The 15,088-nt window shown below is 42.2% G+C and overlaps 1 protein-coding gene across 1 annotated transcript in view; it reads right to left on the bottom strand.

Annotated features, from left to right (window-relative positions):
- Window positions 1-15,088, bottom strand: part of LOC147733195 (mucin-5AC-like) — a 231,555-nt gene that overhangs the window by 193,159 nt on the left and 23,308 nt on the right. Inside the window, exons 7-10 of the mRNA XM_086956006.1 lie at window positions 12,860-12,985; window positions 12,259-12,376; window positions 5,777-5,915; window positions 1,759-1,866 (exon numbers count right to left, since the gene is read on the bottom strand). Of these exons, the coding sequence (XP_086812132.1) occupies window positions 1,759-1,866; window positions 5,777-5,915; window positions 12,259-12,376; window positions 12,860-12,985 (491 nt within the window). The remainder of the gene's footprint in view (window positions 1-1,758; window positions 1,867-5,776; window positions 5,916-12,258; window positions 12,377-12,859; window positions 12,986-15,088) is intronic.

Genomic DNA, 15,088 nt, shown 5'->3' with positions numbered 1-15,088 from the left:
TACGTCCACAGACCCTCGCGCACACACACTTTTGTCAACAAGCTTTTTCGTAATTAAGAGGTAGTTTCTGCACACATTGCACCTACAAAAGGTGAATTTAAGTCTTGCTGAGCATTTGGTTCCATCCTAATGATAATGATAAAGAGCATGTTACTGATAAATGTAGTTATAAGTGTATGAGCACCTCTGTGCTTTATGTGGGTTAATTTAAAATTGCTTCTGTACTTCAAGGGAAAGCCCTTATGTTCATTGATGCTTAAGATAATGTTTGAAAGTGGACCACTTTTAAAGGAGCGAGTGTAAGAGCACAGGCCAAAATTATGAAGCTAAACTTGCTCGAGCTTGTATTAGCCATGTGAGCGCATTGCCGCAGAACTACCTCTCACATAGGGTTCTGCGGCTAACGATTAACATGGTATTTTGCAGAGCCCTGCTACTGATGGGAGGGGAAGGCAAGTGGGTGAGATACCATGTTCTCATTTACAATGTGTCTCAAGGCTGCACCTCCAGTGGGAAGATTGCACCACTATGCTAATTTTATCAACTGTACCAGCAGGGAGTTGTTACATGTTAAATGAATGCACAACTGTCTTCATTGTTTGAGAATCAAACTGTTGGATCATTTTCCATTGCTGGTAAAAGGGTATGTCTATATGTGCTTAGAGTTCCAGTGCAAGGCATTGCTTGAGCTTTAGCTTAATACAGTGGTTGAAAACCAATTGCTCCTTCTCCTCAGTTCATGTTCTGGAAGGAACACCTTCCTGTGCATAAACAATCATCCCCCTCAAAGCAGGCACACTTGCACTGTAGTGCAGGGGTGCCTGTGTTGGTGCTAGGCAGCTAAATTAGTGTCAGTGCAGGGGGAAATGCAAGGCTGCACCGTATTCTTGTAAATACTGTGCAGCCCTGCGGAGCATGGTGTTAAGCTTAGGAGGTTAACATTGCACTATCCTACTTCCTTGTAAATATGCCCCTTAGTGTTGTCCAGGGCCATACTCAGAAGCTACAGCTATCTTGGGTTAGACTTACTGTAGAGAATACCTCCATACCTCGTGGGAAACCACATTCAAATTAGAGGAGTCCATCATATCTAAATGAATGTCATGTCTTTAAATGCAGTAGTAATACCCCACTCTCATCCAATATCACTTCAATGGGTTTAGGCTGCAGTAACCCCAGCAGCTACAGTCGTCTGATGTAGTTGTGCACTATATAAATGCCATCATTATCATCATCCTCACAGACCGTGTCCCTAAAGATAGTTAATGGCTTTCTTCAGAAAATATAATGGAGGGGCACTGAAATCGGTATAGAAGAACTGAGGACTGTAGAGTCCAGGTCTTACAATCATCATAGGAGGACACATCAGCATTCAGGGGAAACTCTGCTGAAGGTGTCGAATGGGAGTTGACGGTAGCAGCCTGGTGCTGTGATCCATGCAACTGTGTCGAAGAGCCTAAAAACACAGGCTACACATATCCCACTCATCTGGCGTGAGTCCAATACCTTTGTGAATGAGATTTACACCTGAAAATCATCAACTTTCTGCTAAAACATGAACAGTGGGTCTAACACCCCTCCAGCCACGGCCTTTGGACTCTTGGATTTTGAGATCCCTGGTGGTTATGCCTGGCCTCCTGTCTGGAAGGAGGGTGCACACGAGATCAAGGTTTTAAGCATTACCATGTTAAAGCAACAACACATTTTTGGGGCCACCCATCCCACTCTTCCTCTCAAAAACAGATGCGTTGTACTTACAGTAGAGTCTCCGGTGACAATAGTGACTGTGTTGAGGCAAGTCTCGATATCCGTGCTCCCACATTTTTTAATTTCTCCAATGATAAAGAAAGAATCGCCAGAACATTGCTATAAAAGTAAAAAGATATCAAAAACTTGAAGCAGGTTGCATTGTATTAGGAAACTGGCTGTAAAACGCATATTGGAAATATCATTTAATGAAATGATCACTGAGGGTGGCCTTGTGCACATAAAGGTCTCTAAGAGGGACTGTGCTGCCTTAAATGCATATTCATGTGGTTTAGGAGCGACTTAGCAGAGAACTAGGTGATATTACAGGAAAATACCAGATATTCTGTTACTTTTTGATATTTATTAACAGCAAGTAAAAAGACACAATAAAAAGTATGAATATGGACTTGAGCTACGATAAATTGATAGAAAAATGTGTTATGTTATTCACATGAATGAAGGGAACGGGTAAGAGGAATACAAACATGGTGGTACAGTAACACCAGGAGCAGTATTACTCATACCATCCGGTATTGCAGTAGCTTTACCAGACAATTACCGTGGTAGTAGCTGGAAATAAGGTGGAAATCAGTGTTTCTGGCCTGATTCCCACATACTACTCTCATTTGCAGGTAGATTTACTGTAGTCTTGCAAATTTGATAGGGTCAATAAATTCCCTTACCAGCTCTATTGTTATTAGTTGGTCATTCTAAATGTGGGGCTTTCAGCAGCAATTTTCTGGCTTCAAACACACCTATCTTAAACCTGTTGGGCCTCATTTATGAAAAGTGGCGCATTGCTGCGTGAAAACAGCGATGCGTCACTTTTCACTGCGCACGCCTTGCGACACCAATGATGCGTCATATTTAATGTATGACGCATCATGTCGCAAGGACTTACAGATTCGTCAGTATTTCTGACGTATCTGTTAGCACAAAAGTGACACATTGCTGGAGTGTGTCACAAAAGTGACGCAACTCCAGCAATGCGTCCTTTCACATGGGGAAAGCCCCATGTGAAAGGGCTTGCGTCGGTCTTACGCCTGCTGTGAGGCAGGCGCAAGATTTTGACGCAACAGCATCCTAAAAGTGACGCAGTGAAATCTCATAGATTTCACTGCGTCACTATTACGAGGCTTTTTGCGGGGGAACGCCCCCTCTGCATACATTATACCTGACGCAGGCATAATGTGGCGCAGGGGTTTAAAAAGTGACGCATCTACCTAGATGCGTCACTTTTTAAATATGGCGCAAAGAGGCGCATATTTTACACCGCTGGTGCGTCACAAAAAGTGACGCACCGGCGGGGCAAAACTGACGCAAGGCCTCACAAATAAGGGCCGTTGTATAAAAGACCTGTGAGAGGCACCTATGCTATTAAATTCTAAGGCCCTGATTATCAGTTGTGCGAATAATTCCGCCTCATGCATAATCCCCTGTTTATGCATGCATTCGAATTAAGAGCGATTAGGTATGTAAAACATCTGATAATTATCAATGCATTAAATAACTCAGCCATCGTTAAATTTTGGCAGGTCAAACCTGCCAAAGTTCAATGGGGGAAAGCCAGTCAGTATTTACCCTATCACATGGTTAGTACCAAAACTGCTTCTTATTTCAACTTGTATTAAGGTGCAATTCATCGCACTCGTGGTATAGTTATTTATCACGTGTGATAAATAGCACCTAAACTCTTAATCAGGCTGTTAGCGAGTTTCTCATTGCGCATGCTCGCCAATGGTGTATTTCCGTGTGTAGAAGCAATGCTGGCCTAACAGGGTGGCCCTGAGGACAGAAATATAGTAATGAGATGGGATAACCATCACTATAGCATGGTAACTCAAAGCAGACAGGCCTTAAGCCAACTGGTTAGATGACAGAGCCAGCTAAAGTTGAGCTGCTGGAAAACTCTAAATTACCCCTTAGGAGTTTCTCCTTTGGCAGGCCAGTTGCCGAGCGGCTGGAACAGTTGTAACACCAGAGTTCCCAGCAGTGTCTGTGGGAAGTCTTTCCCTAAAGTGCTCCAACCAGCACAACATTAACACTTTGAGCAACAATGTAATGCCTAGCAGATGGGCCAGATGTACAACGCGCAAAATAGCGCTTCGCAAATTGTGAGTCTTTTGCGACACGCAATTTGAGAGGCGCTATTTTGCATGTACAACAGTGTGTTCAAAACTGTTTGCAATTCCAAATGGGGTCTCAAATAGCGAGGCTCATGAATATTACTGAGCCTCTCGCAATTTGCGAACCCATTGGGAATGGCAGGCCCTCGCATGTATGGTGGCCTGCTGGGCTCAGCAGACCACCATGTCTGGGATTGCATTTAAATAAAGCAGCTTTTTTTTAAAAATGCAGCTCGTTTTCCTAAAAGGAAAATGGGATGCATCCCCCAAAAAAAAGAAAAAATTCGTTTCATTTTTGAAGGGCAGGCAGTGGTCCCTGGGACCACTTTTTGGAGCCAGTCACGAAGGGGAACGGGTCGGGTCGCCTGGAACCCCTTCCCATTTGCGACTTCATTACCACTCTCTTGAAGAGGACGGTAATCTGCAAGAGTTTTGCGGTGGCAAAACGTTCATACATGGCTCTGCGGTCGCTATTAGGACGGAACGTCCCTTCCTAATAGCGAGTTGTGATACACTATTTTGCGAGTCGCAAATTATTTGTGAGTCGCAAATTAGTGTAAATACATGGCCCAGACTAAAGCTGCTTGCGCAACGGGTCGCAAATCCATTTGCGCATGCAATTTTATGTCGTACATCTGGCCCTTTGTCATGTTAGCATTTTTTTATTTCATTGAAAAAAAACGACCAAAGCAGAAGACTTTTTCTGAAAAGTAAAAAAAATAAATGTTCCTGGTGTTGCAGGAGATTTCTTCCTGGGCTGGGAGTGATTGTTTTTATTTCCGTTGGGTTGGTGCGGCAGTCATGAATATGGAGTGATAAGTCCCACCATGAATAGAGCAAGCTGTCTGATGCTGTTATTGTGACAACCCTAAGGTGGATAAGTCAACAAAAAAAGTTTTTAATTACAGAGGCAGGTGGAGTCCCTCCAATGGGAACATAGTGGATTCCGTGCATCTAAATGAGATGGGAGAACTGAGAGATGTGCAGAATGGGACACCCGCCAACTTCCATCATTTACAGATAGATGTAATGGGACATCCGACCCACCAGACGATAATTGGGAGCCTTTCAATGAGACTCAGCTCTAAAGCATTTATGACATGAATGTGATCGATTAAAGACTCATTATGTGAACCTGCAGCTTTAAAGGCTCGCAGTATGGGACTTATGGCATTACACAAGTACACAGGACATGTTCTATATAATAACTGTGAATTGATCCTTCCCCTATCAATATTTATGTAACTGAATGATAGATAAATGTAGAGGCAGCAGATGTGTAATATGACTGACAAACATTCGGATGGTACTCTGGTTGGTCCAATGGTTAATTTGTAATAAAAACATAAGTGCCAGGGCTCTCGTCAGGAGGCAGCTTCAGCCAGGCCATTTCTCCTCTTAGCACCACCTAAGACAGAGCCATGAAACTCTTTAAGTGGCCAAAAGATGTGGCGTAATGGCCAGCGCTGCTGATTTCGGCGCTGAGGGACCAGGTTTGAGTCTCGGCGCCGGCACAACATTCTGTGATTCTAAGTGAATCCCTTAATCTCCCTGTGCCTTCCAAACATTAATGTGTCCTTAACTGGTGCGCAAGCGCACGTGTTGATGATTAAGTGCTGGTGCAAAGCACCAGAAACCAACAGCTCCAATTAAGCTCTGTGTTTGTCACTAGGAATGATCGTTGATTTATACACAGGGAGTGTAGATCAGTCATTATCTCTGTATTGGGCAGTTCTTTTGCCACTAGTGCAGCAGTCCTCTTGTCAGTGATGAGGTGGTCTTTGTATCAGTGTGTTGGCAGACTCGTGATCAGTAATGTGGCAATGACATTACATAGACCCATCAGGTTCACTCTTCCTCTGAGCTTGCTAAACACTAACATGTTATGCTGAAAAACCCACCTGGGATAGCACATAGCTGCAATCTCCATGGAAATTGTATGACAGTTCATCACAGGTGGATATGTGGGAACCCCCTTCGACAGAGCAAAATCCTGGGCAACGAAGAGCTTCACAGACCCACTGGCCCTTAGTGCACTTACTGAAAATGAGAGAAAAAAATAAACAAGATGAGTAAAGTAAGTTGATCCATCCATCAATGTTCCACACGTTCACACGTTTTTAACTTGCTGGATGGATTCAGTAGCAAATCTGCTTTGTTTGCATGGTCCCCCCAGATTTTTTTTTACCTTTTTACCTTTTTGTGGACCCTATTTTTGCTACTTTTAGGACTTTTTTAAAACATTTTACCAGTGCTAAACAGTAGTAAGGTGTTTCTCTAAATATGTTCTGTACGTTGCAAATATCTAATAAGCTTCCCGACAAATCAATAGTACACAATGCCTAAAGTGCAAATATGACAGGGAAAGTTAAATGTCATATGCAAGTTGAAGTCTATATTTACATCACAACGTGTGACAAACATGTTTCTGCCAGGAGAACAACAGTGCTGTGGCTAGACTGCCGAATGAATGCACACTGCCGTGACATATGGCAAGAAAAAGACATTTGTTATTTAAGAAAGTCTATGATTGTATATCTGTAAATCCCCCTGAAATGTGCCCCTGGTATGAGCTACCTGATGTGGACAGGAGCAGGAGACAGAACCAAGGGCAGCTTTAGCACTATGGGGCATATTACCAACGATTAGCGATATTTATCGCTAACGAGGCTTAGCAACGAATTTTGGGGCATATTATCAAGGGGGTTTATCTCTGCTTTTTGGCTTTAAAAGCCAAGAAAGAGGAGATAAAAATTATCTCCCTATTACCTAGCTGTCTCTAACACCAGTTAGCGAAAGCTATTAGGAGATAGCGACCATCTTGGGCCCCACTTTGCATGTCAGTGATATTTATCACTAATGACATGCAAAGTGGGCGTACCAAGATGTTAGCGACTGAAAACATCGCTATCTCCTATTACCAACTTTTGGAGATATTCGTGCTAAGCGCGAATATCTCCAAAAGCTAACACCTGCCCTGAGCAGTTCTTAGCCATGTTATCCAATGGGAGGCGGATAACATGGCTAAGAGCATTAGCTCGGTAATGCATGAATATCGCTGACTTTTCAGCGATATTCATGCATTGCGGCGATTTTTATCGCATTTGCAATAAACCTTGGTAATACCAAGGTTTATTTGCGGTAAAAATCGCCGCAGCTCAGCTGTAAATTTTTGTCTCTAACCAAGCAATAGCGATAATTATCGCTATTGCTTGGTAATATGCCCCTTTTTCACGCTAAGCATCGCCGAAAATTATCGCAGAGATAACTTGCTATTAGCAAGGTTTATCTCAGAAGTGATAAAAATTCTCACGATAACTGCCAAATGAGAGATTATTGCTGGAAAACTAACGATAATCTCTCGAAGTTTGGCGTCAGTTTGATGATAGGGGCTCACAAACTTAGCCATGATATCCACCTTTCATAGGATAATATGGCTAAGTCAGGAAAATACCAGGTGTAAAAAAAGCAGCGCTGACCGCGGTTAGTGCTGCTTTTTTTTCATTACTAACAGGGTTAGCGAAATCCTTGATAATAGGAGAAATGTCGCTTAACAACATTTCTCCTATTATTTTTCTCTGAAACGCCCCCTTTGCATCTCATTAGAGATGAAAGGGGAAGCGTAGAGAAAAAGGGTGCTAACATGCGATTTTGCGTGTTAGCACCCTGTTGCTGAAAGGGAGATAATTTTATCTCCGCTTTCTTGGCTTTTAAAGCCAAAAAAGCGGAGATAAATCCCTTGATAATATGCCCCTTTGTCTTTTGGATTGGCGATGTCAGGGAGTGATGCCACTATTAAGCACCCAGAGGCTCCAAGAGAGTCAGGGGCAGATTTACAAGGACTGTCCCATCTCTGCATATTAGCAGGGATGCGGCAGTAAAGATGCGACATGTGACACTACAATGTAGCGCACTGTGTCGCAGATAGCCAGCTGCATGTCGCATCTTTTGTCGTAAGGGAGGCGCATTGCTGGAGTCATGTCGCAAGCGCCACGCAACTCCAGCAATGCTCAGGGGAGGCCTATACCTAACATGCTGCATCACCCCTTACGCCTGCTACAAGCAGGCATAAGGTTTTGACGCAGCTGGGACGTAAAAGTGACAGTGAAATCTTGTAGATTTCACTGCATCACTTTTACGGGGCTTCCTTGCCACAGAATGCCCACCCTGCATGCATTATACCTGACGCAGGTATAATGTAGTGCAGGGCTTTAAAACGTGACGCATCTCACTAGATGTGTCAAGTTGTAAATCTGTCGCATTGTGGCACATTGTTTACGATGTCGCTGCATCACAGAAGTGACCCAATGGTGTCGTAAAGATGTCGCGAGGGGCTTGTAAATCTGTCCCCAAGTTTCCAGCCACAGTAGGAGGGAATACCAGTGTTGACCCTTTCAGTTTAAAGGAGTGTCCAAAGCTAAAAACAAGCATACCTGTGTCAGCTGGGTCCTGCAATGTTGAAATAGGGTATTGCGGGTCATTTTACAGTAAGACAGATAAGAAGTGCTCCATGAGGAAAGCGTGGAGACTTCAAGAAACATTCCTGGGTCTGGGAAGACTCCATATGAAGAAAAAAGAATCCTGACTTTTGACTCCTAACTCCTGATGGAAGAAGAACACTCATAAAAGGTCTCAAGGACTACTCTCTCCTGCTGGCTCCCATCGACTTGAACTGCTATCCAAGGTTCAAGTGGTTGACCGTTTGTTTACCAACTTTAGGGACATAAAAAGCAGGACTCCTGACTCCAACAGAACCCATCTGACTAAAGCAGGAATTGCTAGAAAAAGCCTTCCTTCCAGCTGGAGAATCAATGACTGGAAAAAAACGCTTGGTGTGTCTGACCTCGGCACAATCACGGTTGTGTTTAGGTCTTGGTTCCGCTGTTGTTTTCCTCTAGAGCTAGGCTTTTTCTATGAACTTTTCTAAAAATGTAAATTTCCTTTTCTGTCTCCAATACACATCTGGGATGGGTGACAGCTACACGTTGTGCATTACCTCTAACCAGCCACAACACAGGAAGGATATGCATGTCTGAGTACCCATCTACACACTTCTGCATTTTGATGGCCGGAGCAGAATGGAAGGGAGGGGCTAACACTTCACTTGAATAGGCAGTGTTTTGTCCTCACACAAAGGATTGACTACCACCCACAGATAGCCTGCAAGACAGGAAAGGGTTGAAAGGGATATGTGTGCACTTCAGAGATCTGTTCTGTAGTCACACCCACATCAAAGGCACTTCAGAGGATAAGCACTGTATCTCTGACCCCCCCTAAAAACAGACACTGCTGGACTTCGAGCTGAAGCTCTACCGGAAGAAATGTTTTGCTGCTTAAAAGACTCAACTGGACTGCTGAACTGGAAGCCTGCTTTTCTGTTTGTTGCCCTGCTGACTGCTGTTTCTGGACTTTGTGAAGGAGAGCTGGACTCTGCCTTTTTTTCTCCAAGTGTACTTCAATGTTTTTCTGGCTTGCCTCCTGTTGCCTGAGACTCATGGATATCAAAGTTTCTGCCGCTGTGCTGGGCCCACTGGAAGTGGCCCAGATACTTCCAACACAGATTTCACCGCATCTCCTGTTTGCATGCAGCAGAACCGGTGCATTGACCTAGAGTAAAACTGGCACATCGCATCGGAACCAGCACTTTGCCTTAGAAGATTGACTAATCAGACAGTGTATAGCCATCGCTGCAGCTTGGTGAGTTCGACGTGACCCCTGGACTGCGCAGCAGAATCTGGCACAGTGCTTGACGCCTTTAGGCTCCAGCAACCGTCTTCGGAACTGATGAATCTTCTTTATTGCGGGGAGAGCATTGACACGTCCTGCATCTGCAGGCCTCAACATCAACGCATCTTGCTGATTGTAATTAGGGAAGGTACTTTGTTCACCAGGTCCTGTATCCGACCACTGCTCCATCACAGTTGGCCGAAACTTTGACTCAGTCCTCGTCCAGTATGACCTAAAGTAACCGTTTTATCACTATTTGCTTCTAAGTGCTTCACTGCATTTAGGGCTGGATGTACAAAATTCTATGTTTACATTTCCTAAATAGTGAATCTTAAGAAATCACTATTTAGGAAATGAAAAATGGAATGTACAATAATAGAGATTTCAAAACAGTGATTCGTAGAGAATAGGAATTGCCCTTTAGGAAATGCCAAACCATTCGTTCCTATGGGCCTGGTTTTGCATCTACTAATTTGTAATTTCCTAATGGGAAATCACAAATTAGGAAATGCTAATGCAAGAGTGACTATCGGCGTAAGGCCCCCTTCATGTACCCCGCAAAAAGTGGTGCACATGCAAAGAGGTTTAAAAAAAGCCTTTTAGAGTGCTTTTTTTCAATTGCACATTGTTACCATCAAATCCCATTTCTAGCAAACCTATATATATATGTTTGTCTTCTATAATCCTACTCGCAATCTCAGGGCCTCAAATTAATTTTCACTGATCATTTACCACTTGAAAGAATCTTGTATGGGAGGCCAAACGTATTCTATAATTACTGTTTCAATTGGAACAATTGTCCTTTCAAGTTACAAACTCAACCAAATCTGTTCCAATTTGGAAGCTATTGAAGACCGATCCTTTTCCACTATAGTTGTTAGTATAGTTTGCCTCGTTTTTTGCTAACTCTTTCTGTGCCATGTCATCAAACATGAATTCATACACTTACATAATTTATAAATAACAAAACATACCATATTCACAAAAGTAAACTTACACATGAGTTAATCTACATGTGTAAATGTACTCTTAAGAGTTACTTTTGGCTGTTCACCATTTTCGAGTGCAATATTGCAAATAAAATGTAGATTTTACACATCACCACCCTCTAGAATTGGGGTGTAGTCAGTAAAAACATCTTATATGACTGTAAAGCTATTACTAGAAGTGACTTTATGACAATATTTCATGTTCCACATACTTAGGGACACAACAGAGGCGGAGATCTGGTAATGTTTTGAACTATTTGTAAGTTGAATGTTTATGTAAATTAACTTTATGTACGTATTTTAAATGTAGATCAAATTTCTAAAAATGCTAAAGGACTATTAAATAAATGTTAAATTAAAATGGCAATACTCTTAAGTATATTAAATTACATGAAACTATTTTTAAAATATGTATATAAAAATAAAACCCACCTAAAGTAATATTTTATGTTAATGCATTATGTATTAAAAGTTAATATAAGTAATGTATAAAATATATAGTTGTTTTTTTAAAGTAGAATTTATGTTGAATTTGACATTTTTTTATTAAAATATTATTAATGACATAATATGTATCCATCTTTTTTAATATTAAAATATATTTCCGTAATTTACTATTGAGGGTGTTGCAGTGCCTGTGAGTGGCCATGGGTGGTGCTAGACTTAATTCAACTCTGAGCTTGAATAAACTTTCAACAGGTTGTGGACCCCTTTAGCTTAAGTATCTATAGAATTTAAGTGTGTGCGTATTAATGGGCCTACTTTATTGTGGGTGGGTGCATGTCCCTCAATAATTCCATCTCTCGCACTCCCATAACTCCTTCTTACTCCTCCCAAAACCACTCCTTTGTATAGTAAGTATTCTCCATTTTCCACACATTTACTACTAAAATAAATACTGTGTGTGTGGAAATCCCCACATTCATTGCAGAGATCTCTACACATAAAAGAAAGATAGGAGAAGAGAATCATAGACCTACCCACATCAGTTAGAAACCCACATTTTAAAGTATGTTAGTACTACTATTGGAATACTAATAATCATACTACAAACTGCAGTCTGTGAATATGCCCCACAGTGTTTCCGCCATGCGTCAAAACTGCTTCAGTTGCCAGAATTCTGAATGCCTTTGGCAAAGACATCTTCTCCTCTTAAAAGGGACTTTGCAGTAATTTTTGACAGCAGTTCCTTAATATGCATTTATTTAGCATCCCTGGAAGCTTATCAACTTGGCAACTTTCAAAAGAAGCTACTCTAGAAAGTGCTCTAGAAGTTGGATAGCTCAGTGTAGAAACCTTCTGTACTGGCTTTCCTACTGTGTCTCAAGAAACCCACTCTCCAATTGTGTGTTTTTTAGGTCCAGAGTACATCACTAATGTAAAATACATTTGTGTGTTGGGTGGGCTCATCACCAAAATGACACAAGCAGTGGTCTAAGTTGCATATATGTATGTGGTATTTGCAAACACAGACCAAAGTGAAATCTGTTATAGCCGAAAGGCAGGGGAGTAGTCTATTTCCGAATTGAACCTTTAGTGATTTCATCTCTCTTGACATTCTTCCTATAAGGCTGGCATGGTCCTCAAAGAAAAGAGATACAATACATTTAAAGAAGTTCAGGACCAGAAACTTAAATTATTATCTGCACTAGAAAGAAAAGCTTTACCAGATGCGGCACGGATTGGAATAGGTTCCACCTGGAGGATAAACCACTCCATTGTAGGTGCACGAGCACTGCTCAGGTGGGATGCATGTTTGGCTGCCGATGTCATCAAGTACAGTACCTACAAGAAGAGAAAAGGTGATGAACAGATGAATGGAATATAATCCTATGGAAAACTATTTTCCCTGAGGCACATGAAATTGGATATAATAGCCAAGGTATGTTGGAAACAGACTTGAAGCTACCTTGCAAGCTGCAATCCCTGGACAAATATTTGTGGCATTATCTTAAAGACTTCCTCTAGAAGGGTGAAAAGGTCCAGTTGGCATTCACATGCACAAGCAGAGGTTAAGCTGGTGGCACAGTGTTTTCTCACTTTTGGTAAGAGAACTTGTTAAGCAAATATCCAATTTCTCTGGTTACTTTTAAGGAAGAGCGGAAAAAGTAAATCCATATCTAATCAGAATGTCTCCACCCTCCTTTCTATATAGCTATGGAATAAAGATTGCCCAACCTAGTTGGGCGCATGGAAATGTTGTTCTATTGCCTGAAGAGCATTTCAACAGGAGACTCCAGGATAAGTCAGGGAAAGCATTAGACTTGCCTTGTGGGCAGAAGCAGCCATCCAAGCAGTTCTCTCGACTGAATATGGTACTCCCATGACTGGAGCAGGTTTCCGAATCCCAGGGACCACACTCATTGTATTCCATCCCAGGAGGACAATTCATTGCTGTAAGTATAGGATGGAAGACATATCAATGTTAACAGGCTGTCAATTCCATATATGGGATTACTGAGAAATTTAAAATCTGTATTATTAGACAGAATGGCTATTACTTGTTAAAAGGGGAAACTTCACAGGAAACAGTTATGGTATGTTTATTTTGGCAGTTAAGCCAATTCAAAACCTTATCATATCTACAATGAACATGTCTTACGTAGCACAAGTTAAACATGCTCCTAGAAGCTCCAGAGAGCCACAATAGGACTCATTAAATACCTAAATAGAGGGAACCAGTAATAATACCTCCAATTAAACTGTGCAACCTCTCAATAAGAACGAGGACCCACTTCAAAGCGCCTTATCCCTTAAACAGTTCCTTCCAGACACAATCCCCAACACACACACACTAGGTGACACTTACCGTTTTAAATGGACATAGCAAAATATTTTAGGCGAGGGGACAGGCACTTATGCTACACAACTCCTAAACCTTTGGCCAATCTGGCACTCCACATCAAATCCCATCCAACTCTCACCTCTTTTGGAAAATGGGAAAATCTTGAACACTAATGAAGAATAGATTGCCATACTCAAAACAAGTTGAGTGGAACGATAGATGCATGCATGATTTAAATGTATTGTTCCTCATCTTTCCAAACCAAATTACAGATGCTCCTTGGTACTTGATCCTATTATATTAACTTGAGCCCTGCGAGATGTTTTCGTGGGGCATGGGCCAACCTACTCCCAAGTATAATAATAACCCATCCTCCAGGTAAAAGAGAAAACAGGGCAGATCTAGCAGCTTCACTTTATTTACCCTATATATTAATGATGTGGTTCAAGTTCTTTTACATTGTCAGAATGACCCCCTCTTTTAAACAATAACAAAAATACAAATTTTATGATTTGCAGATGACTCACTTTTCATTTCGAAAACCATTATGGAACAGTAGGTTTTAATTATTAAATGCCAGGATTTGTGTATTAGCAGAGGCTTCGTACTAAATATATCCAAGACCAAGTTCATGGTGTTCGGAACTATACAGTGAAAGCAGGTTTCGATCTCCTTGAAAGAGTGCATAACATAGATTATTTAGGAGTCATGGTTTCAGACAAACTTAGCTGGGAATGCCAACTTAACAAGAGTACACTCTATATTAAGCATAGAGCGTCCGCTTTCCTGCGGCTGCACAAAGAGTCACACTCTTGTGCGTATCTCCTGTATTAGAAATATATTGTACAAAAGCGCAGAGTGACGCTTTTTTTGTCGCAGAAGTCTGGGTATACACTAATACCCAGCAATTGGCCTCAGTGGAGAATAGCTTTGCAAGATCTTAGCTTGTCCGCCATTCCGCTCTTCGAATGACATAGGTATCAACCGAGTTACTCACCTAGTTGCATTAAAGCCACTGATACATTGGGTACGTCTGTGGACCACCCCAGAACTAAAGGAATATAAGGATTTCAGTGAGGGAAATGATGGCCCTCAGCAATGTCCATCAAATTCCCTGGTTCAACTCTGTACATATGTTGTTTCTGAAGCTTGCTCTTGAAAACCTCTGGAATAATGCTTTTACCATCTGTAAACCAGACGTTAGACATTTTAAAGTACTCTACTGAGCATTTATTCGCGAACTATGGGGCATATTTACAAGTTCTGGCGCATCTCTGCATATCAGCAGAGATACGCCAGAACAAATGTGTCAAGCAAAACTACCCTTGCGTCATGGCAGATGTGCCGCATTTAAAATGCGGTGCGCCGTGGCGCAAGGGTAGGCAGATGCGTGATGCATCTCGTGACGTAAGGGCGGCGCATCGCTGGAGTCGCGTCGCTAGCGCGACGCATCTCCAGGAATACTCAGGGCCACCCAATACTTAACATGCTGCGTCAGTCCTTACGCCTGCTTGAAGCAGGCATAAGTAATTGACGTAGCAGCATCGCGGAAGTGCCTGCGTGAAATCTTGTAGATTTCACGCAGGCACCTTTGCGAGGCGCACAGGCGCCGGAACGCCCACCCTGCGTGGGAACGCCCCCATTGTGGTGCTGGGCTTTATAACGTGACGCATCTCCCTAGATGCCTCATGTTGTAAATGCCTCGCAGGGAT

This window comes from Lissotriton vulgaris, chromosome 2_1 (genome assembly GCF_964263255.1).
Source record: "Lissotriton vulgaris chromosome 2_1, aLisVul1.2, whole genome shotgun sequence".
Lineage (NCBI taxonomy): Eukaryota > Metazoa > Chordata > Amphibia > Caudata > Salamandridae > Lissotriton > Lissotriton vulgaris.
The sequence above is the reverse complement of the archived record's forward strand: the minus strand, read 5'-3'. Positions and strand labels throughout refer to the sequence as shown.